Source organism: Purpureocillium lilacinum (assembly GCF_023168085.1).
Source record: "Purpureocillium lilacinum CBS 284.36 DNA, scaffold_5, whole genome shotgun sequence".
NCBI classification, from domain to species: Eukaryota; Fungi; Ascomycota; class Sordariomycetes; order Hypocreales; family Ophiocordycipitaceae; genus Purpureocillium; species Purpureocillium lilacinum.
The window spans coordinates 2,616,308-2,639,813 of NW_027072115.1; the positions used below are offsets into that span (position 1 = coordinate 2,616,308).

Genomic DNA, 23,506 nt, shown 5'->3' on the forward strand with positions numbered 1-23,506 from the left:
TGTCTCTCGAGCGAATGGCATTCCACGTTGGCAAGCCGTATCGCCGGCGGCTGGACGCCTATTACCAGCCAATTTCAGCCCATCACGACTTCAGGGAAACGGCCGAGTCATCAAATATAGATCCATTTCAACGCAAATGCTACTAATAATGATCCCTCCGGCGGATCCATCCCATCCCAGACTCCGTACCGATGCCGCCCAAGGCTCCTGGCTAATGTCCTCTCATCAGACCACTTCTTCTTTTTTTTTCTCTTCGTCTTCTTCTTTGCACTAAGCATAACATATCAAGGGGGTGGGTGTTTGGGTGTTTGGTTTTTAAAGGGGGGGTAATAACGCAAATACATGAAAAAGCGGTAGGCATGAAGCGGCAGCTGGGTTGGGAGGGCGCACGAAACGCGCCGAAACACAACGAAAATAGGGACCTGCGCTGACGGTCAAGTCACCCGACATGTGGCATCAGAGGTCAGATGGTCGATGGTCCTTGTCAACCCAGTACGTGTCAGGCAGCATCATCAGAGCCTGGTGCAGGAAGGGCGCCGCGCTCTCTGCGCAAGTCCAGCGAGCTCCCGTTGCCCGTTCAAATATCTCGCCGCTCACGTTCTTGCGCGGATGCGGAGAACGCTGTCAAGCTTTGTTTGGGTCACTCTCCTCGATGACACGCTCGACGAGACGGCTGCGGCGAAAGTCAGACATGCACGAGAGCTGGACCGCGGGCCCCGATAGCCTGTCGCTGGTGAGGAGAGGCCGAGTCGCCGCCAGTTTGCTGCGGGGCAACATGCAGGCGTCGCCAGCTCTCAAGTCCCTACACCAGCAGGGTGCCGTGCGTTCCCTGGCCTCGGGTTCGACTCCAGTATCCCAAGCTTCTTCTCCTCTCTTTGTTCCTCTTGCTCTCCGAAAGTGGGAAGCATACGGCCCAACGCAGCAGCATAGTGTTGATTAGTGTCGACTTTGCAGTGGTGTTTCTCAGGTTCCCGCGCGCATCGAGTTCATCGCATGGAATAGGGGGTATACGTTCATCAAGGCAAAACGCAGTCGACTAGTCGGAAAGCGTCCTCAAGGAAAGAAAAGGAGAAGAAAATGTTGTACAGTCGTGGACACCATCATCAACGTCATGGTTGGAAGCTTGTGCCTCGGGACCAGGAGGCGAGCTGAGGTCAATCATGTCAAGGCATCTCAGAAAGACGCTCTGCTCGGGCAATGCACGGAGCGAGCTCAATCAGGGTCACCCAGTCATCAAAGCGAGCGGCCCCGCCACCACGAAAGGAACATCACTGGGCTCCTGGGGCCGGGGCTCCGGCCGGGGCTCCTTGTCCGCCCTGCTGCTGCTGCTGGTACATCAGGGATTGGTACCAGAGCGCCACATAGTTTTGGTAGCCGCCATCTGGATACGAGTCAGCATGTCGAGGCTTTCACAGGTGGGTTCGGATACGCACACTGGGCATACGGGTCAGAAGCGTCGCCAGCCGGTGCTTGAGAAGCTGCTTGGTTAGTAGACGCGCTCGGTCCAGGTTGGGAGTAGGAGCTTCGGTCAAGATCCTGGTATCCGCGGCCTCGTCCGCCGCCGCCGCCGCCGCCGCCACCTCCGCTCTTCTGTCGCTTCGAAACCAGTCAGAAATCACAGAAAGGAATATCAAGGGGGGGGTCGTCACATACCACCGCCTCGACCTTCTCGTCGATTGCGAGCTTGGCACGCTCGATGCTGTCGCGCGAACCAATGAGGGCAATCTCTCTCTGGACCTCTCCGGGACCAGAAGACTGGGCAACGTTGATTTTGCATCCGGTGGCGTTCTGCATGTCGCGGATGGTCTCTCCTCCTTTGCCAATGATCATGCCTACGGCGTCAGACGGAACGTAGATGGAGTCGTTGAGCTTGTCCGGGCCGCCTCCACCAATATCCCGGGGAGGGCGGTCGTTGCGTTCAGCTCCAGGTGCCTTCTTCGCCGCGGGTCCATCGCCGCGGGTATCGCTGTCCACAATCTCCATGATGAAGTCTTTGGCGCGGGCCGCGGCCTCGACCGTTCCTATCAGGTTCACGGGCCGCAAGCCGTTGACGCTCTTAGATTCGCCAACGATGTTGATGTGACATCCCGATCGCTCTTGGAGGTCTCGGATGGTCTCGCCTCCGCGGCCGATGATGAGGCCGACGGTGCGGTCTGGGACCATGATCTGCATATGATCCTCGCCCTCGCGGAGGGCGGCAGATCCACCCCGACCCTGATCCCGCGGCTTTTCCTGCTGGGGACGGTTCAAGGCGCCCATTCCGCTATCTTCGATGATGCGGTTAATGGCAGCCTTCACCTCAGCGCGGCGCGCCCGCGGACCAGAGATCCTGCACTGGCGGTGGGACCCAGCATCGGTGGGAGCCAGGAACTGCACGCGACAGTTAGACTCGGCTTCGATGCGTCGGAGGTTCTCGCCCTGTCGACCGATGATGAGGCCGACGAGGCTCGATTCGATCTGTATCGTCTCGGAATTGTCGTCGCCCCCGCGCAGAGGAGACCTATCGCGACCGCCACCACCGCCACCACCTGCGCGAGGCGAGAACGTGCGACCTCGCGGAGGCGGCGAGTACGAGCGGTCCCGGCCGTAATCGCGACCGTGTGCCCCACGACGCTCATCCCTGTGATACTCGCCTCGGGGAGGGGAACGGGATCTCGAGCGTCGATAGGCACGATCGCTGTTTCTCGAGTCGGAGCCATATACAAGAGGTCTGTCGTAGGAAGTGGCTCCCTTCTCGGCAGCAAAGGCTCGCGCTTGCGAAACGATGTCGTCAAAGCTCATGGTTCCAGAGTTGACCGGGCGGATCGCGCTCAGATCGACGTTGCCGCTCGCGGCAGGAGCTGGAAGACCCGAACCACCATAGCCCGGAGGGCCCGCAGGGGGGGGAGGGGCACCGGGGTATGACCCGGGCTGGGTCGACGACGGAGCTGGATACCCATGGCCAGGAGCTCCCGGGGGGGTCTGTGAGGGCGTCGTTGCGGGCGGTCGCTGGGCTGCTACAGGCAACAGGGTCAGCCATCACGGTCCGTTGAAAGCTACGTGTGTGGATCTTGCGGCTTACCGAGCGCAGCAAGGATGCTCTGGATGTCAGGCTGGGGCTGTGAATCCGCCATAGCCGCGGTTCAGTGGGCAAGATGCGAAGACGGAAGGCTATTCAGCGGCTGCGGCTGCGGCTGTCACGGCTGGGCAGACCACGACGAAGGCTTTCTCGGAGGCGAGAAGGACACGCGGCTCAGGAGCAGCAAGCAGGTTTATGGGCTTGTCTTTTGCGACAGCGTCGAGGTGTGTCTTGTTTGGACGTCGGCCGCGATTCAACCTCGAGCGCAGTGTTTGGAGTTGCACAACGGCAGCGAGGGCAAACTTGTGCGAGCTGGTCGTGGTGGTCAGGGCACGAAGCCTGGCCAGCGTTACAAATGCGTTTGCGCAAATGGGAGCGGGCGAGGCGGTCGCGAGGTTCGATGCAGGACGCAAGACGTCTGCCCGGGAAGAGAGACAGGAGAGAGGCGAGGGTTGCCGGCGACGGCGAGTGGCGCTGCTGGATCGTCTGACCTCGATCAGGGCAGGCGAGAATGATGATGGCTGGGTGACTGCATGTGCCCTTGGGGATCGTCGCCTCCAACTGCCACGGCGCAGCTTGGGCAGTCGATTTTTTCTTGCGCCTGGCGCAGTAGCGCCGCCGGAATAACCACGTGCCGAAGCTGCCGCCTTCGCGTGGCGCTCAGGCGCTCCGGCGCTTCTTCAGTTCGAGACGGCAGCAGCATTGGCCCACATTCCATGCCATTCGCTTCGACTTGACTTGCTCGACTTGACGAGCGTCGGTCGGGCGAGGCTGGACCTTGGATGCTTGGCTGGCCTGCCCTGCCCTTTTGCCTTGCCTCGCCTTGCGTCCGCCCAGAACATGAGGCAGGAACAAGGTGGTCTGGCAAGGGGGGGCCCGGTCCCATAAGTACCGAAGCATCTGCTGATGTACCCCTAGATCAACACACGCATACTCATGCATTTGCTCTGCTTTGGAAGTCAAACGGCGTCGGGCTGCAGGAAAGAAACGGGCATTTCCCACAGGGTACACGAGTGTGCCCATTAAAGAGCCGTACTGCAGCGTGCCAACGCCAACGCCAACGCCTGCGCCTCCGAGCGCGCCTCCGAAGACGGCCAACGCCCACGCCCGTCCCCGTGACTGTGGTGACTGTGGCCCCCGTTCCGTGATGGCGGATCCCGCGCCCTCGTATTGTTCCTGGTGGTGGGCACGGCACTGTCGGCGTTGAGTTGCGCAAGGGGGACGGACAGCACTGTGCTGGCATTCCCTCAGCCGGGGCAGTCGTACAGTATCCATGGATGTGAGGTCGCATTGCTACGATCCCCGTTTCACGTCGGCAAGACGGCCTCGTCTGAGGCACGTCAAGCAAAGCATGATACCGCGCTGTATCATGCACGGGAAAGGCGAAGAAGCGCCGCTGGCGACGGGCACAACAAGAAGCTCGCGCCTCAATAGACCCGCCCGGGCGCACCACGCCAGCGCCTCACCGTCCAACATGCTGCCCAGTGCGCGGCTGTTGACTGCTGAGTGGCTGGTCACCTCAGTCGTACGAGACCCGACTTCTTTGGTACAGGCACGGGCAGGCACAAGGCGCAGGCACAGTGCACCGAGGTACCCCAGCTTGCCAGGCCGCTGATGCTACTGTACCTGCAGTACCAGCTCGCTACAGACTGCGGCAGCAGCAGCAGCAGCACTGTAGGTTGGGTACTAGGTAAGGGTACTGCGACGCTCTTCCATGTGTGTCGCCGCCGGATGCCCGGCTTCTGCATGACTCCGTGGCGACGAGGCCCCCCATTACGTGGCCTCGGCCAATGGACAGGACGACTGCCTCTCGTGGTTCGTGTCGTGGGCAGACCTCTGGCGTTTAAGTAGTCGGGCAGATCGCAACCACCTCGCATGCTGCGATTTTCCATTCCGCATACTACGACGTCCTACATAACACCTATTACCGTACCTCACCTTGATCAGCTTACCTATCCTCTCTCCCTCCCACCAGACCGTCGCCCTGCGGGACCATGACGCCCTGCACGGCCCCTGCGGGCAACTGACCTACCGGCCCTGACGGAAGCGCGCACTCTGGCATCGACGACTCAGCCGCAATCGCTTGCCAACGTTCCGTTCCCTGCCGCGACCATGTGCTCCAAGATCGTTGTCCAGTACAAATGCAAGCACCAGGTCATGAGGGGGAGCACGAGGTGCTTCCGTGAGGACTGCCCCGGCCGACGGGAAGAGATTATCCACAGCGAGGATCAGTGCGCGGATTGCGACGCGAATAAGAGATTCCATTCCGCCAGGTGGTGTCCTGTTGGATGCAACTGCTGCGTGGTGATGTAGGTGGTTCGGGCCATCGACCGGGGCCATGGGGAGCGACCAGACTCGGCGACTGCATCGGCCCCGACATCCAAGCAGGTTGGCTCGCCGCCATGATCAAAGAACAGGGGTTATCAAAACGGACGATTTCATATTTGTTCCAAAGCGGGACAAGACGGTCAAGCGAAGAGGCTGGAAGCTGGACAGCCCAACAACTCGAGGTTACCATTGGGTCGGGTCAACGAGGTTCGAGAACCATGTATGAAGTTATGAAGTAGCAACTCAAGCGAATACCCAAAAGTCCCCTGCGTCACGATTCTGCAGCCCAGTTTGCCCATGGCAAGCCACCGCAGGTGGTGTTGACGTTGCACAACGGCCCGCGCGGAGGACGACTTACACGCCGCCGCCGTTGAGGGCGCAGGGCCACAAAGCGAGACAGAAACGCCCGCGCGTCCAGGCAAGGGCTTGGAACGCGAACATTGATGCACGTCACTTTAGGAGAAATACGGCCTCGAACCGGCTAATATCTCAAGGCCATGGTTCCCCGCATGGTGGGAAAGGCGCGGCGGACAGGCGACCAGAGGAACTCGGGGGCGGGGACAGCATGACGGTTCCACTGACAGCGGCAATATGCTATCCTAGATCGCATTTACATGTACATGATGAACGGGTTCCTGTACGGACTGACAGACACCGACTCGGGAAGGGATGCTGCGCGGACAGTTGACTGACGAGTGCAAGCTGCGCGAGTTTCGATACAACCTCGGGCGCATCGCCCACTTGATAGGCGCCGTGCTAATCCTGCAGGCCTGGCGGTTTTAGTGCATCGCCCACCACGCATTGGGGCCGCTGTCAGACCACCCGTGGACGTCCATACCTTAGTGGATGTGGGGGCACAGCACATCCATGGATGGAACTGGGACTGGCTCGATTCCCCCCCCTGGCCTGAGAGGGCCGGACGGCTGCCCTGGGAGGCTTCCATTGCTTCCCCGTCCGCCCCAATGCGACGTAAGACTGCCAATCTGGCGAACCCTTGGCTGGCGGACCCCAGATTTGCCCCAACCCGCCGCCTGTCGATCCATCTGCTCGTGCGTGTCGTGCTGCGCTGATGACGCCCCTGCCCTCCTTAGCCTTTTAGCGGGCAGCTACCCTATTACCAGCACCTTGACCCGCGCTGCAACGCCGCTGGCCTTCACTACGCTGCACCCCATCGTCATCCCTCATCGCACCGCACTCCCGCGTCCGCTCGAGCTGATCCCCCAGCTCTGCGCCAACCGCCGACACGCCATCGCAATCAGCCCTCACGCCATGGCCAAGAAGGCGCGTCAACGCATCAGCTACGGTGAGTCGCCTGCGCCGCGCCTTGCCGTGTCGTGTCGTCGGTCCGCTGTCGTGACGGGTCGGCGGTGCCTCCTCATCGCCGTCTTCGTCGCCAGCCCCGCACCGTTGTCGTAGGACCAGCTCCGCGCAGCCACCCGAGACATTGAGACCGCGACGAACTGTGTGTTGCAGGACCCTGCTCTAACCCGTCGTTTTTCTTCTTTGCAGTCCTCGAGAATGCCAAGTCTTCCGCCGGCGGCCATCGCCTAGGCGTCAACGGTCTCGCGGTCGACGCGGGCAACGGTATCCTGTGAGCTCGATTCCCTGTTGGCCCCTAGCCCTCCGCGCCCGCAGCTGACCTAGCGGCCTCCTTCCAGATACTCGGGTGGACGAGACGGCATCGTCTGCGCCTGGGATGTGAACCTCGCCCCTTCTCGAGCTGCCGCCCAGGATGGCGCCTCCAAGACCGCGGACCAGCGCCCGACGACCGCCTTCCGCGCCCAGTGCCAGGCGCACATGCACTGGATCAACGACATCGCCCTGGCGCAAAACAATACGGCGCTGGTGTCTGCCTCGTCCGACCTCTCCGTCAAAGTGTGGCGGCCACACTCCCAGGAGGACAACACGCGGGCCCTGACCATCGGCGAGCACGCAGACTACGTCAAGTGCGTCGCCACGCCCCCGGCCGACGTCAACGCCAATTGGGTCGCATCCGGCGGCCTCGATCGCAAAATATGTCTGTGGGACCTGAACGGAGCCGGCAAGACGCTGGAATTTGATGTCAAGGGCGAGGAGATCACCGAAAAGGGCTCTGTCTACGCCCTCGCCGTCGGGCGCAACGTCTTGGCCAGCGGCGGGCCGGAGAAGACTGTTCGACTATACGACCCCAGGACGGGCTCCAGGGTCTCCAAGCTCGTCGGCCATCTCGATAATATTCGCTCCATTCTGATTGACGAAGCAGGCGACACCATTCTGAGTGCCAGTGCCGACAAGACAATCAAGATGTGGAGCGTCAAGGGCGGTCGATGCATGTACACCTTTACCATGCACGACGAGAGCATCTGGTCCCTCTACTCGGACGACCCCCGCCTCGGCATATTCTACAGCAGCGACCGCTCTGGCCTGGTAGCAAAGACCGACGTCCGCGGGAGCCTGGAGGACATGGACGATGGTCTCAGTCTTGCCGTCGCCCAAGAGCACTTTGGCGTATCCAAGGTGGTTGCCGCTAACGGCCACATCTGGACAGCGACCAACAGGTCCTCCATCAACCGCTGGGCAGACGTTGATACGAGTGGCGACATCAAGCTGCCAGAGGCTTTCCGACACCAACGGGCGGCATCGGCAGCGTCCCACCGACCGCGTCAATCATCGCTGTCCAAGGTCGACGCCCCCAAGGACAAGGGGAAGGAGATACCTTCCGAGTCTATTCTGCGGCTATCGAGCACGGCCGTCTTCCCCTCAAGGTCCACGCTTGACCCAGAGTCCAATACCCTGAACGAGACCTTGGCCAGGAGGGGGTCAGAGGTCATTGTCGAGCAGCCAGATCCCGAGGTGAAGCCCATTCATCAGCTGCCAGAAGAGACCATCGAGGGCCAGTTTGGTCTATTGAAGCACAAAATGCTCAACGATAGGAGGCGCGTTCTAACTCTGGACACCGCTGGCGATGTCCTTTTGTGGGACCTGATTTCTGTATGTAAACCCCAGGAATGGCATATGGAGGCATCACTGACATCCTTACCAGTGTACCTCCATACAAAGCTTCGGGAAACAGCACCTAGAAGACGTCGAAAAGCTGGTCAATACCCGCGAGGCCGTGGCTCCGTGGTGCTCGGTTGATCTCAGTTCCGGAAATCTTACAGTGGTGCTGGAGCCGTTCAACTGCTTTGATGCCGAGATTTACGCCGACGAGCTCCAGCTGCAAGAGCCGATTGAGTTTAGAGAAGACCAGAGAAGTACGGCCCCAGAGCCCACGATGCCCAGGCTCACTGTATCATTTGGCTGACCACGCATGCAGTCAGCCTGGGACGGTGGATTCTTCGTTACCTGTTTGCGAATCTGATCGACGAAGAGATTAAACGAGACGAGCTATACCGTCAGAAGCTAAACGAAGAGGTTGAGAAGAGACTAGCCGCTAGACGAGCCAACGCGCCGACAGTGATCGATATTCCAGAACCTGGTCTGCAGGGGCAAGATCAGGTTACGACACCCCGAGCAAATGGGGCTCACCTCCACGTTCCGACACCAGGCCTCGGAATCGGTCTCGCAAGTCCCGGCCCCGCTGGGAGTCTGCCGGGAGTCCCAGAGGAGGCAGTGGCTAGTCCGTCCGAGCGACGCATCTCTGCAGAAAAGGACGACTACTTCTCCGCTGACGCATCCGCCAAACCGGCTGCGACCCCAGCAACGGACGAAGGCAAGACATCGACGGATGAGAAGGGGAAAGACAAAGACAAAGACAAGGAGAAGGCCGGCGACGCTGCCAAATCGCCCAGCACACCTTTCGGGAAGAAGTTTCGCATGTCCTTCAGCTCCAAGAAGCTCGGTCGCTCACTGTCCCAAGCCACCCAGGAGAAGCCGGTGGTCACTGAGGACAAGGCCGAGGAGTCGGAATCGTCCTCGAACCACGAGAAGGAGGTTGACGACAGCTTCTTTGGCGTCGTTCAGAAGATCCGCAATGAGTATGACAAGCAACTGGCCGAAGTGCCGGACAAGCTCGTGGAGACGCGCGTTACGCCGAGTCTCCCTACCGAAACGCCAGTTTTGAAACTGCCCCCAGGCACAAAGGTCATTATTCAAGAGGAGACTTCTGGAGGTAGCGCAAATCTCTACGAGGGCACCGTCGAAAATGTCGGTCGAGATGCCGACATCATCGAGCAGAAGGCGCCGATGTGGCTGGGAGACGTTCTGCTCCAGAACCAGATTCCTTTGAAGGACCCCGTCAAGATTTCCTTCGTCCTGCACCCCATGGGCGACCTGCTCCCCATCTCTCCGGCCGACGGCACCAACAGGCTCAACGCGAACAGAATGCTGCGCGTGAAGAAGATCTTGGCGTATGTTGCGGAGAGAATCGAGGAAGTGCCGGAGGAGGAAGAGGAGGATGAGGACGCGTTGCAGCCGGAAGAATACCTTGAACTGTACTGCAACGACCAGGTACGCGTATCTCCACGGCCACTACAACTTCTTGCGAGCTGACATATTTCTAGTTGCTCAACCCGGCGATGAGCCTGGCCACCATCCGAACCCATGTGTGGAAGGGGGGCAACGACGTTGTGCTCTACTACAAGGCGAATGGCCGTAAGGTCATCAAGCCTCTGAAGCAGCCCTCGGAGACGCCAGCCGCCGAGGGCGAGGGCACAGCCCCGGCCGCAGGCCCGCCTGCGCCAGAGGCCGGGACCGCTGCGCAGTCGTCATAGGACCGCTCTCATGTCTACTCGCTTGCCATGTTCAGTGGACGCAACGCATTCCAGGGGTCGAGGTGTTTCTGGGGTGTTTCTATTCTATTTTTGAACTCTCGTCTGGTTTGTTTGTACATGAGCTGGCGGGGGGCCTACCGACCCCGGAGCGAGCGATATAATGTTCTTGATCCTCCGTCTGTCTGTCTATGCGGGTAGAGGGATCGCACGGCGCAGGATCCCGTGTACAAGCGTCTATATACCTCTTTTTCGGTTCTCCTCGTTCACGTCGTATCGTACAGGCGCCGCCTTGAGGTGTCACGCCATTGTCCGCATCGTGTTGATGGCCCACTGGTAGCTTCCGAGGAATATGGCGCCGCCGATGGATATCCAAGTGACGCGCGGCGCGACGCCCGCGAAGAAGGGCCGCACGCCCTCCTCACGGGCCATGCGGCGGAAGACCTCGCCGACCGAGACGCGCTCCTTGGACAGCATGACCCTCGTCTTGAGGACGTCGAGGGGGGTGGTCGTGGCGGCGGCAATGGCGCCGGCCACGCTGCCGAACACCGCGCTCTCCACGCCCGACACGTCCCCTCCGCCGTCGCCGCGCCGGCGCCGGCGCCAGGCCTTCATGGCCTCCCACAGCGGGAACTGGATGACAGTAAAGGGCACCTCGCGGAAGACAGTGATGCCCCAGCCGCGGTACATCTCGCGCCAGACGGCGCCCAGCCCATGCGTCGGGTACCGACCGAGAATGGCGCGCAGAGCGGCGGCAGAGGAGCCGCCGTGCAGGCCCGCCTGGGCGCGCTGCTTGACGACCTCGGTGGGCACGCGGACGGCGCAGGCGGCCACCTCGCCGAGGCTGGCGGCGACCATGTGCGTCGCCGCGTCGGGCAGCAAGGCAGCGCCGCGGGAGCCATTCGCGCCGCCGCCGCCGGAGGAGCCCAGCAGGCCCTTTGTGGCCTCGTACGTGCAGAAGAAGAAGGCGGCGCCGGGGGCGGAGCCGACGAGCGCGGAGCCGATGCCGCGGTATATGCCGGAGAAGCCGCCCGAGGGGAAGAAGCCGGCCGAGGACTGGAGGCGGGTCTTGAGGGTGTCGAGCGGGAAGAGGGAGAGGTCGACGGTGGTGCCGGCGAGGGCGCCGGCGAGGAGGGCGGACTGGAAGGGAGGCGGCGAGGAGGACGAGGACGACATGGCTTTTTCGTGGGGTCGAGGGCGGGCGGAGCGCGCCTCTCTCGTTTCTTCTCTAATTCTATCGCTCCCCTGGGAGTTCGAGTGTCGGGAGGAGAGGAGGGGAGAAAGGCCCGGAGCCTTTGAGCTCCCAAGGGCGGAAGAGGGTGAGCAGGTTCGCGTGGAGGGGTCGGATTGATGCTGGGTGGTGGTGGTCTGTTGTAAGTGGGCGCGGGTGGGATTTCGCAGAGTACGCAGTCGAGAAGCTGCGCCAGTTCGTTATCGATAGCGGGTCGTTCGCCGGAGGTCGGAGATCGACGAACTCCCGTGCAGCTCCGTGGTTGCGGCACGCGCCATATTACCCTGCACCGAAGGTACCCGCGCGGGCAGCGGCATAAACGGTGGCATTCGTCGTCGTCGTAGCCATTGCACGTTTGGAGTGGATTTTTGTATAGGTGCAGAGGCCTATCGATTTGATGTAATTCGGTGCTTTGATGTGTTGCTCTGGAAGAGACTATATCCCTGAACTGTCCGGGGAGTGTTAACGCGATTCACTTCAGGACACAGACTGGAGTGTGACACCAACAAATGCCAAGCTCCCACAAAGTGTACTACATCTGCATCCGACACCACCTGCACTCTGTCCTTGGCACAAGAGACACCTTTGTGAGCTTCTCGTGAAACCATATATGCACCTCTCCCGCGCCGAGATGGGGCTCCAAGTCCACGACAGCAGCAGCGATGCATGCGTATGCTTGCCTGCGCTGGGCCCCCCTAGGCGTGTGCATACGCAGCCCCCCGTCGAGACTCACACATGCAGGGCAAAAAGGACGACGCCCCTCTACACCACCTGGCCTCACACCCACCCCCAAACAAACATCCAATGCGCAATCCGTAATTAAGAGAAAAAAGGGGGTCAATTGAGCCCCTCCCTGTGTTTTGACACGCCGTGCACCCATCCGTCCGTTGAGCCTCCTCGCGTCCCCTTAAGGCCCACCGCAACGGCCATGCTGCTGCTCCTCTCTCCCTCTGGCAGATACAATAACAACCACAGTAAACCAACATGTGAGCTCCATTTGCGGAGCCCCCCCTTCGTCCCAAGTAAGATCCGTAGCAGTACCGTACTGTGCAAGTACGCAGCCCCAAGATTCCTTCTACATTCCGTCACGGACGCTCGTCCCCGCCTTGGACGTCTCCTCGGCCGCGCGCTTCGTCCGCTCCTGCAGCTCGCTGACGCCCTCCTTGGACGAGCGGTCCGCCTTGACGGCCTCCTCGCTGTCCGACGCGAGCTCCGGCTTCCAGTGGCCCGAGCCCTTCTTCTGCTTCTCGAGCGAGTCGCGCTTGTGCTTGTCGTAGTCCTGGTCGGTTTCTGTGCGCCCCACGATGGTCAGTTCACAAACGTTTCCAATGGCCAACAAGCTCAATCACCGTGGCGTGGTGGTTTGTGATGCTAGGGGGGAGAGGAAGAGATGGATGGGGGGTGGAAACGGGGCGGGCACATGGATAGATAGGTGACAACGTACGGCTGGACGACTCCTTCAGGCCCAGGCGCGTGCTCGTCGACAGGGAGAAGCCCCGGCCGACGACGGCCCGACCCATGGTCGCCGTGCGCAGCGTGTGCGTGGTGATGAGACTCCGTGCGGGCATCATCTTGAGAGCGATTGAGATGAAAGAGTAATTCTGGGCGATTGGAAGTCCCGAAGAGTACGTGGCGAGTATTTTTCGTTTTATGTGACGGCCGATTCGACAGGACACAGACTGCTGCTCTCAGCGTCGAGGTCTCGTAGGGGTTAAGTAGTAGTAGTAGCAGGGTTGGAAGGGGAATATGCCCAAGCCAAGGGAAAACTTGTCGAAGGAGGGCAGGGGGAGGGCAATTGAGTCGTATTTACACGTTATAGCGGTTCTAGAAGGAAGAGAGAAAAAACAAAGAGAGTCGAAAACAGCAGCCGAGGGTAGTAGCAGCAGAAGCAGCCGATGCGCTGATGCCATAGCACCGGCATCTGCCCGCAATCGTGCACCAGGAGGGCGTTGTCCGGGGCCTTGACGTCACCATTTCCGCATCGCCCCGTCGTCCGACCTCCTCGGGTCTGCGTGCGCGCCCATCGATCGCCTGCCCGGTGCGCCAATTACCAGCTGCCAATTACCACCGGCCCAGGCCAGGGCGAGGAATGGCAAGCAGACCCTCAAGAGGGGTCCAGATCGGACCTGACACGGGCGAGAATGCCAGCGTTCTCGGGGCCCCCTGACGTCCACATCGGCGCATGCTCATGACGCACCCTCTGCCATCCGCCAGCGTCAGGGTCAGCCCCCAGGCCCTGTCGCTCATTCACTTGCTCACTCATTCACTGTTCACTGGCAAAGACTGCGCTGCTTCTTGAACATATCGTATATTCTCATCTGCAGGCCATTCAAGCCGCGGTATCTCGCAACCTTTGAAGCGCCATAACCGGAAAGCATGCCAGCCATCGTCACACAGGACAGGCGTCAGATCCCCAACAAATTGGTAACACCAGGGCTCGAGGGCCCAAGAAATCCCAAACAAACCCCCATCGCAAACCAGATCATGTCGTAACTGTGCCTCCTCATGCCTCTCCCATATGCTCGCCGTAGTAGAGATAATAAACCCATCCCAGTGACAACTCATCCAATGGCCCCCCCTCCCGTGAGTGATAATAGGCAACGCAACCTTGGCCGCCGTACGTACAAGGAAACAGAAAATGGACAAGCCGCTTTCCCATTTAGTTGCACATGGGGGATCTCGCAAAACAACCCAAATGACGCAAAATGCAACGACCAACTCCCCGTAATCCCAATAGAGCCCGTTTCCAGTTGGATGATATGCGCGCGCAAACATCAAGACACCCGCTCGTCTGTGCCGACTGCCGCTCGCCCTAAACAATCCCGTATGTGACGCGAACAGAACGCAAATCCAGATGTTCGTCCGTCGTCAAGAGTCTCCCCTTTCTATATGTTCTTTTCAAAGGTTTTTTGGTTTTGCCTCTTGGTGTGAAGTCGTGACCTGTGACCGTGAAGAGTGGGTGGTAAAAGAAGACATTTTCAGAGACCGCAAAGCAAGTCTCCGTCGCAACGCGCGCCAGTGTAAGGGATGAAGGGATGCCGAAATCATTAGTCCCAACTCCGCCGTCGGTGCCGAGCACAACGTGGCCCGAAATGCAGGTCTTCGTGCACAAAAACAACGCCTGTTCGTGTCGGTGTCGCCTCATCTCGCGAGGCGGGGCGCACCAACTTGTCCAAATAGTGCATCCGGCAAGTATTAAAACAAAACGAAGAAAAAGTGGCATCGAGCCTTCTCAATCGCGTCGCTGAATGGTCCTCGTGGGTATCTGTTGGAGGGTGTTTGTCGGTATGTCGATTAAAGAGCTTGTACAGATGGTTGGAGAGGTTGAGAGTCGTCTTCGTCCAGCGGTCCAGCAGTCGAGCTGGGTGCCTCAGAGGCACCAGCACGGATGCACGCCGTATTATAACAGACCCGCCCTCGAGAATCATAGCCCGCAACGAGAAGGTGTTGCCGCTTCTTGTCTTGCTTTGGTGTGCGCCCGCCATAAAATGAGGCAGATGTCGAGAAACGAACAGACGGTAATCTCAGATTACAATGCACGACACCCGGCGGCAGAGCTGGAGCCCGACCTCGCATCCATCAAGGACACGCGAGGGCGCGACTCCGAAAATGCTCTTACCACCGACGGCCGAGCGGCGTCTGCATGCCGGCGGGCGACACCGAGGGCGGCGGGCTGGACATGGAGATGCCAGTCGCAGGGTTGATGATGGGGATGGCGTTGCGGCCGCGCGTGGCCGAGGGCTGGTGGAGCTTGATGCTCGACTGCTGGTTGTGGAAGCTGGGAGGGATGAAGGCGGGGGAGGACGAGTTGAGAGAGAATCCCGGAGCAACCGTCTGGGGCTGCTGCGTGGGCGAGGACTCGGGCGAGTTGCTCGCGAGCGACGAGCGTTCCGAGGCGCTGGAGATGGAAACCAGCTGTTCGGGGGACCAGTCAGAGGCACTGCTGTGCGAGGGGGAATAAGGCTCCACCAGGCTGCTACTCACGTCGGTCTCGGTCAACAGGTTGGGGCAGAACTCAAGGTCGTCCTCGAGCTCGAAGGAGCGGCCGGCCTCGAACTTCATGCGGAACGCGGACAGGGCAGCCGACTCGTTGAGGTCCTTCATGCTGCGAGCGCCGCGGAACTGCCTGTGCGCGTTCTGGGAGACCGAGAGCCGAGGCGCACGGCGGTTGCGACCGCCGCCGCCGTGGTGGTGGTGGTTGTGCGACATGGGGGCGGCGTGCGCCGTTTGCGCATTGTAGTGGTAGTATGAGGCCATCATGTGTCGTCCAGGGCGGAGGCTGTGGTTGTTGGATCCAGTATCGGTGTGGTTTGCGGCCAAGCGAAGAGGCAATTGGGGGCGGCGTCGTGGAGAGGATCGGTGTCAAGGCGCGTTGGAGGTGATTGTTGTTTCTAGCTTTGGAGCGTGTGCTGTTGAACAAACGCGAGGTCGTGATGGCTGCGTTGTATTGAAGCGGTAGCGTGGAGGGGGATGGTCGGAAAAAGAAAGAGAAGCAGAGATGGAGGGAGATGGAGATGAGGCGGCGATGCAGCGGTGTTGGACCGGATTTGCTTTTAGGTGAAAGGAGGAGAGTAGCGGAGGGAGCGGTACGGCGCAGAAGGTACTGGTGGGCAGTGGGCGAGAAGGGGGGTTCAGTCCGGGCTGGAAAGGACGAGTGCGGCGGGTTTTTGTTGGTTGGGGCTGCCACTTGCTCCCACTTGCTCCCACTCGCTGGGTTTCCACTCGCTCGCCGCCTGCAGCGAGTGAGGACGCACCTGAGGGACCCGAAATGGGGAGCCATGCCGCAGGCGGCGAATGGGAGGCGGGCAGCGCTGGGTCCATCGCCTTCGCCACCACGCAGTGATTGGGCTGGCATGCAGACCACTAGACCGCAGTGGGTCTAGCACAAGGCCAGGGGTGGGCGCCAATGTTGTAATTTTGGGGCGGGGTGGGCAGGCGAGACAGTGCGCGGGACAGTGTCGGGGACGCCCCGGCCCAGGCAGGCTGGCTGGCGCACGAGGGACGGCGAGCAGGCCAGGGTCGCCCAGTGGCGCTGCCGCCAGAGGGAGCCAGAAGCCGCCAGAGATGACGAAGATGGCTCGCTGCGAGCGCCACCTGGCCAGAGGAGCACCCGGGCGGGCTCGGGGGCGGATGAGGAGTCACCAGCTCACCTCCCGCTGGACTGACCACCGCCGCTGAGGCCACCACCTAACCTTGCGCCCGCGCCGCGCCGGGTCGCTTCTGCACAGGACAGTCATCAACCCGCCCGCGGCAAAAGGGACGAAAGGCAGGCCGGCGCTCAGCGTGGCCCCGGCGGCGGCGTGCTTTCATCCCACAGCCAGTCGCCAGCCGACGGCCGCCGCGCGCGTGTGCGCCTCGCAGGTAGGCCAGGTAGCCAGTACCTCTGCCACGCAGCCACCAGCGCTGCTGCCTCCGGTACGATGAACCTCTGCGTCGCCAGCGTCGCAACCCCCCCGAGGCAGATGGCAGGGTATCGCCCGTTGGCGCACAGTCACACCACCGAAGCCACACGGTCACACCACCGTGACGCTCCGGCGCCACACCCAGTGCCAGAAACGGCGGGCCCTCGCATTCCAGCAGCCTCCGCCGCCTGTCACTTGACCGGCCGCATTCTGCTGTCCCTTCCTCCGTGCCTGCGTCGAGTCCCTGCCTCGATGGGTAAGCAGGGCCCATTTCTCTGCTGCGTGCCTGGTTCCAGCTCACTCTCCAGAAGGCCGAGGCGGCTCTGGCCCGTCTGGCTCGTCTCGAAGGATTCCTCCCTCCCTCCCGTTTCCCCGAGCTGTGCTGTCGCTGCTGCGCCGGGACAGTCCATCCCTTTCCGGCTCGTCCGAGTCGAGGGCAAAGGCCGGAAGGGTGCACTGATGACGAAGTTGGTGCTCGCTCGTAGCTCGCCTGGAGGGGCCCATCCGTGCCTGGCCTGGCAGGGCACTGGGCGCCCACGGCACCTTGCTGGCCAGCACTCGAGATTACCCATGCAGGAGCCCATCGCCAGGGCCCGGCGCCAGAGCCCATCGATTCTGTGCCGGCCGGCCTCGTCAAGCTCGCCCAGTCTCCCTCCCCCTCCCTGCAGACACGCTCCCACCAGCCCAGCCGCTGGTGAAACCCGTCACTGGGTCCCCGTCCCAATGTGCCAGTACAGAGAAGGGACTGGACCCTTGGTCTGGCGAGCGGCATTGATGCATCGAAACACGGAGGGTGGCAGCGATCGGCTGGGCGCCGGCGCCGGCGCCGGCGACTGCGAGCTGATGGCTGACCATCCTGCCCACCCGGGTTGCACCAGGCAAAGGAGGACAAGGCTTCCAAGCCGCTCGGCGAACCTGAGGGACCACGCCGGCGTCCAGCGTCAGCAGGTCCCAAGGCGATGGGCTCGTTGCCGGCGGCTGGGCCGCATGCTGTGCAGAGCGTGGCGGCTGGGAGGGGACGAAACCCGCCCCCCTTCCATCGCATCCATCACACTGTGCGCCTCGCGCAGCACGCAGCAGACAGCACGCACCTCGACGCACGCACCGGGCTCGAGACTGGGCCGCCCGTTGTGTGTGGGGAACCACAGCCGCCTTGCGGTGGTGAACAAGCGAACAAGTGTGCATCTTTGGTGCAGCGTCGACGTGACTGGACGGCCCAGGACGGCGCTGGCGTCAGCCACGCCACCCCAGGCTGGCGCACGGATCGTCCCTCCGCCATTCGGCAGGCCGGATGATGGGCAGTGGATGAGTGGGAGCACCCGGCTGCACCGCGGGCGAGCGCCTGACGATGCGCCAGATGCAGACGGGAGACGCAGATGCAGCCGCCGGGGCTGAGCTGGAACCGGCCGGCACTGCACTCTGTGGGACAGTAACCGTGAATCCAGGTCGACCGTCCGACGGACGAGCACGATTGTACAACAGCAGAGCCCCTTTCAAACCGTCGCACGGCACCAGATTTGATCATGAAACACCGTCGTCATAGGGCGGTGGCTCTGTACAGCTCCAATGCCAAACGTGGCCAGAGGAAGCGGCCGTGGGCGAGACATTGAGGCATTGACGAATGACACTGGCTGGCACCAACGACAATAACATTGAACGATGCCGGCGTGAATCAAAACAGAGACGAACGCACGCTGCCCTTTCGCAGCTGGAGCACCCTCGACGAGTTGAAAGACATATTGGCATCAACTTGCGGATCAGCCGTGCTCGGGACAGGTCTCGCCTGACTCCTCACCTCGAGGGGTCCTCCACGGTCGACCCCACGTTGTGGCGCGCCCTGGCCTGGCATCTGGGTCCCTTCTCGGCCGGTCCCAGTAATAGCGACGGCCCAAGTGACGCGTCGCCCTGAAGTGTCCAGCCCAACAAGTGTGCTCCTGGCCGGGGCGAAGAGTCATCTCCTGGGCGTGCCCGCTTGGCATGCCGTGCATTGTGCTGCACCGCAGAAAGCACGATGACATACAGAGGGCGGTTTCTGCCCACCGGACAGCCAAGACGGTGCGTGAAGGAGGAGCAACAATACCTGACCTAGCGCCGCGGCCCAGGGCAGACCAGGCCAGGGGTTTCCTGTCCGGTTCCTGCGTCGCCAGCCTCCTTTCCATCTGGACGGACCTGCCGGAGGCTAGCGAGCTGTGAACCTGGCAGTGTATTCAGCCCAAGCTGGACGAAGAGCGGTGGCCGGGCGAGGCCCGTCCGCATGGGCTTCACCGTCACAGCCAGCGCAACGACCACAGCATGCGACATCACCGGCGAAAAGAGGATCGAGATGCTCATGTGCAGACGTCGCTGAAGATGATTGACTGCAGCGAATGACGGGCATTAGGTTTTGACGGGTCCTAACGGGCGTGAACGCGACACACCGCTCTTTGCGTCGAGGCGGGTCCCCTTTTCCTCTCTTCACCACTTCGTCCCGCCCGCCAGCCTTGCGGCGCACCGTCCACTATCACCTCACTCCCTCCCCCCTCCTTCGTCGGCAACGGCGGTTTTAGGGGCGGGTGGTGCGTCTCGCAGACCACGCGGAGGAGCGCGTGCGCCCGTGTCTCACTGTGAGGGGCTCCCCCCAGCATTGCAACATGCACTAGACGCTCAGCTGCAGCATCGGCTCCCCCACAGGCAGACTGGCCTGGTTTGGTTATCGCGGCGTGTCGAGGAGGGGGGACGGGGGCTGGACGTGGTTGGCCCTGGGCGCGCAGCCACCCGGAGTCCGCGTTGAATCGAAGAACCAAGCCTCCCGAAATATCTCGAGCACCCGCCGTCCACCCGCACCCCAGCCACGCGGGTTGTCCGCTCCGCCCCGAATGAGACCTCCGGCGATGACGGAGGCTGCTCCGGCCGAGACAGGGTCGCGAGTCTCTTGTTGCACGACGCCGCCGCCGCCATTGCGACTTGAGATGGGCATGAACTTCTGCTAGACAGATGCGATGAGAAACTGCGCGCTATGAGCTGGTTGTACGGGCGATGAGATGCCCGACTGCACGGCAACTGGTGCCAGTCTCATGCCCGAGAGTGGAAGTTGCCGTGGGCGGACCGCCTTGTTACAAGACGCGCCACCTCACGGACGAGGATGCGGTGCCGTTGAAAAGCTCCCGACTCGCAACGGCGTTTCCATGTCCGATGCCTTGTTGCCGAGAGTCAGCGCCCAGCACCGCCGACTGCAGCAAGGAGCCATGGTGAATATTGCCAGCATTGGTCGACAGCCACCAAACGTCGGAACAGACAAGGTGTAGACGATCGTGCGCCCACGACGATGAGGCCTGGCCTCAGAGCCTCTACAACGGTAAACAACACTCGCTTGCTACGGGTGGTGATTATGCCCGCTCACCATGGCTTCCTCGCCCTCACTCGTATGCTACGGACTATACGCATGTCCGCGCCCGCACGCTGAGCGCAGCGGAGTCCGTCGGCCCCGCCCGTCAGGCCGCTCCCTCGGCACTCATTCGGCTTGGGCCGCGCGCTCGCCCAGCGGCCGCCCTCGAACCGCTCATCTCAACCAAGAGCATTCCAAGGACGGCGAGTGAGGAAACGACGCAAACATGGCCCATCGCCTCGCCCTCTTCGGCTCGAGCCGCGCGGTGGATGCTGCTGTCGTGACTGCAGCGGCATGTCTTTCACTTTACATCTGGCTCCGCCCCGCACTCGGCGAGCCATCCAGGCCGAGGAAGCACATCACCTCGAGAGCCCGTGAATCGGCTCGATCGACTTCTTCGAGGGCTGCTTTGCCGTATCCCCCTGACGTCTTCCCTGGTGGCCGTGATGTCGAAACCGAGTATGGGACGATCAAGGTGTTTGAATGGGGACCCGAGGACGGTGAAAAGGTCCTGCTGATGCATGGCATTGGGACACCGTGCGTGGCTCTCGGGGACATGGCCAAGGAGTTTGTCGAAAGGGGGTGCAGAGTCATGCTATTTGGTGAGTCTAATCTGGAAACGCTGGTTGCGTAGGACCCTCGTCGCTGAACAGCGCCTAGATTTCTTTGGTAGAGGGTATTCGGATGCGCCAGTCGACGTTCCCTACGATGAGCGGCTGTACACGACCCAGATCCTCCTCGTCCTGGCGTCGTCACCGCTTCCCTGGACCGGCTCCTCCGCCTTTCATCTCCTAGGCTACTCGCTAGGCGGCGCGCTTGCCGCCTCCTTTGCCGCCTACCACCCGTCCCTCGTTCGGTCCCTGACCCTCATCTGCCCTGGCGGGCTGGTCCGACCCTCGCACGTCAGCTTCAAGAGCCGCCTGCTCTACACGCAGGGCATCCTACCGAGCTGGCTCGTCACGGCCCTGGCGCGCCGCCGGCTGGAGCCGAGGCGCGGGGCCAGCGCCGACGTCCCCGAGGGCGAGGATGCGGATGTCGACTTTGACGAGGTCCCTGTGTCGGTTGAGAGCCGGACGGGCGTGCGGGTTGGCGACGTGGTCAAATGGCAGCTGGCCGAGAACGAGGGCTTCGTGGGCGCTTACATGAGCACGATACGCAATGCCCCGATCTACGGGCAGCACGGCAAGGTCTGGGTCCGGCTGAGCGACGAACTTGCGCGGCGGCGCGGTCCCGGGCGTGATATACCCGCTGGCCTGGAGGGCGGTCGGATGTGTCTGATACTCGCGGAGAAGGACCCTATTGTCGTCAAGGAGGAGTGGATCGAGGACTCGAGGGCGGTCCTTGGTCCGGACGGCGTGGACGTTCACGTGGTCGGCGGTGGGCACGAGATTGCCATCTCCAAGGGCCGGGAGGTGGCCGACGTTGCCATGACGGCTTGGAATAGACAAGAGAGAACCATAAAGGTAGACGACCAGTCTTTTATAGCGCTATAGAAGTCATAAATCCAAACCAGCGCCGACTCCAACCATGCGTCATTCGTATCATTGCCGGTCCGTAGCGTGCAGAATCCAAAACACTTGCCGTCCACTACCTCATGCTTTTCATGGGCCGCCTACTCCGTGCGATGCTTGATAAGACTCTAACTGGCGTCTCCATGCCGTCAGCGCAACGCCTTACTTGTCCAACCCGCGCGCCTTGACAAAACGGTTGATCTGCTCTCGCGTGAGCTTGTCGTTGTATTGTTCGTGGCATTCGTAAAACGAAATGATCTCCTGCGTGGCGTCGACCATGGCGGCTATGTCGACGCCGCTCTCGGCCAGCCACGCGGCGAACTGCTGCACGCGCAGCATCCTCGCCTCTTGCTGCCTCTCCTTAGAGTCAGCTGCCTGAGGCGGGGGCTCCGGGAGGCCGTTCGCGCGGGCTTGTGCTTGGCTCAGGGCGGCATGAGCTGCTGCGAGGCCAGCGGCGGCAGAGGAGCCAGACAGACTGCCTCCGGGTGTTGACGTGTTTGGGCGTAAGACCAGAGCGAGCAAGATAGCCACCAGGGCAATAATGTGAGGGGCACAGAGCAGTGGCAAGTCTGTCATGTAATGGTCGTTGATGACGGACCGGGCCAGCTGGACGTCCTCCTCGACCAGCGAGAGCTCGCCGCGCAGCGAGCTCAGCGTCCTGTAGGGCTGATGGACGATGAGCTGGGAGCTCATCTCGCTGATGAGATAGAACTCGCACTCGCCGAGCTTGGAGGTGTCCAGCCCGATGAACTCTTGCCACAGCTGCCTGGCTTCCGTGACGATGAGCCGGATGTGCTGAGGGGCCTCCTCCATCTTGCACGCTAGGTATATAGACGTCGTGATGACGAGGTAGGGGTTCGTCCGGCGGATCTCGACGCGGGAGTAGAAGCGCTTCAGGTAGACCTGGGCCGTGGCCATTGCCTGCTGCCGGATGCTCAGGCGCTTGCCCAGGCGCAACAACTCTGGAACTCTTGGTCAGCGGCGCGACACGCCCTGCGCGAGGCAGAAAAGGGGCATGACGAGGAGAAGGGAGGAGTGCATTGCTCGGCTCACGTTGGTTGAAGTATATAGACAGGTGCCTGGGTTGGGGCAAGGGAAACATGCGAACGAGATCGGCATTGTCGTCCTCGAGCTTCTGGCGCATCGACGCCAGCTGGTCCTTGGTGAAGAGCCAGTGGCGCCGCTGCGTCGACTCCCAGTAGTTGGCGGACATTGCATTGCCCCCTGGGAGCGCCGCTGGAACACGCGCGGCGACGCTGTCTGCGCGGGGCCAGTCGGGCGAGAGCTGCGATCGAGGCGTGAAGTGTCGATGTACGTTGGAGACGTGACCGCACGCGCCGAGTCCGGCGGCGTCGGTCGTGTGGTTGGACCGTGGGCGGGACCGATACGGGGGGGGCTGCAGCGGAGTTTACTTCGTACAGCCCTGAAAGTTACCGTTCAGCTGCGGGGCGATAAGATAAGCTGCCGCGCCGCAGCGAGCCGAGAGGCAATGGCTGCCCCGTGGTTTTGGGCCGCTTGGATGCAGCTTGGGAACGTGCCCGCGGGCCCCCTTGCCCACTAAACAGGCTGCTAATGGGGCATCTCTGATTGATCGTGGCGGGCAGCAAACACCCGAAGGCACCCCCCAATTTTCCCCAGCTCGGGGCTTGCCAGGCTTCCATCCCACTGCCAGGCCGCCCGGCTCGGCAACGCGCGGAGAGCGGCACCTCCAAACCAGAGCTGCCGCAGCTTTGCATCATTGGCTTGGCCAGCCCAGCCCTCCCTCCCAGATCCCAACCTTCAATCCCTCACCTCCTCCCGCACCCTGCAGCACAACGTCACCGCGGCTGCCCCGGCCGCCTTGCGCGCAATTGACCACCTGCACCGACGCCGTAACATGCGTTTGACATAGCGAGCCGAGCCTCCCTCCCCCCGACGCGCGAGC

General features: G+C 61.7%; 7 protein-coding genes across 7 annotated transcripts; 2 read left to right on the forward strand and 5 right to left on the reverse strand.

Moving 5' to 3' along the window:
* Positions 1-1,268: 1,268 nt before the first annotated feature.
* On the reverse strand, positions 1,269-3,113 carry PLICBS_007389 (uncharacterized protein; the record flags this gene model as incomplete). The annotated part of the gene is made up of 4 exons (XM_065601164.1): positions 1,269-1,381; positions 1,434-1,596; positions 1,654-2,996; positions 3,062-3,113. 4 exons carry the CDS (start codon positions 3,111-3,113, stop codon positions 1,269-1,271), a joined length of 1,671 nt encoding a protein of 556 aa, XP_065457236.1.
* Positions 3,114-6,655: 3,542 nt separating this feature from the next.
* Positions 6,656-10,077, forward strand: PLICBS_007390 (uncharacterized protein; the record flags this gene model as incomplete). Its single annotated transcript, XM_018320818.2, has 6 exons — positions 6,656-6,689; positions 6,896-6,977; positions 7,045-8,356; positions 8,409-8,619; positions 8,682-9,814; positions 9,868-10,077. The coding sequence occupies 6 exons, from the start codon at positions 6,656-6,658 to the stop codon at positions 10,075-10,077; spliced, it is 2,982 nt and encodes a 993-aa protein (XP_018180715.2).
* A 297-nt stretch (positions 10,078-10,374) lies between these two features.
* PLICBS_007391 (S-adenosylmethionine transporter) lies at positions 10,375-11,250 on the reverse strand (the record flags this gene model as incomplete). Its single annotated transcript, XM_018320819.2, has 1 exon — positions 10,375-11,250. The coding sequence occupies one exon, from the start codon at positions 11,248-11,250 to the stop codon at positions 10,375-10,377; it is 876 nt and encodes a 291-aa protein (XP_018180716.2).
* Positions 11,251-12,380: 1,130 nt separating this feature from the next.
* Positions 12,381-12,876, reverse strand: PLICBS_007392 (uncharacterized protein; the record flags this gene model as incomplete). Its single annotated transcript, XM_018320820.2, has 2 exons — positions 12,381-12,595; positions 12,750-12,876. 2 exons carry the CDS (start codon positions 12,874-12,876, stop codon positions 12,381-12,383), a joined length of 342 nt encoding a protein of 113 aa, XP_018180717.2.
* Positions 12,877-14,920: 2,044 nt separating this feature from the next.
* Positions 14,921-15,562, reverse strand: PLICBS_007393 (uncharacterized protein; the record flags this gene model as incomplete). The annotated part of the gene is made up of 2 exons (XM_018320821.2): positions 14,921-15,220; positions 15,290-15,562. 2 exons carry the CDS (start codon positions 15,560-15,562, stop codon positions 14,921-14,923), a joined length of 573 nt encoding a protein of 190 aa, XP_018180718.2.
* Positions 15,563-20,297: 4,735 nt separating this feature from the next.
* PLICBS_007394 (uncharacterized protein) lies at positions 20,298-21,564 on the forward strand (the record flags this gene model as incomplete). Its single annotated transcript, XM_018320823.2, has 2 exons — positions 20,298-20,673; positions 20,732-21,564. The coding sequence occupies 2 exons, from the start codon at positions 20,298-20,300 to the stop codon at positions 21,562-21,564; spliced, it is 1,209 nt and encodes a 402-aa protein (XP_018180720.2).
* A 180-nt stretch (positions 21,565-21,744) lies between these two features.
* PLICBS_007395 (RNA polymerase II holoenzyme cyclin-like subunit) lies at positions 21,745-22,795 on the reverse strand (the record flags this gene model as incomplete). Its single annotated transcript, XM_018320824.2, has 2 exons — positions 21,745-22,544; positions 22,636-22,795. 2 exons carry the CDS (start codon positions 22,793-22,795, stop codon positions 21,745-21,747), a joined length of 960 nt encoding a protein of 319 aa, XP_018180721.1.
* Between the last annotated feature and the right edge of the window lie 711 nt (positions 22,796-23,506).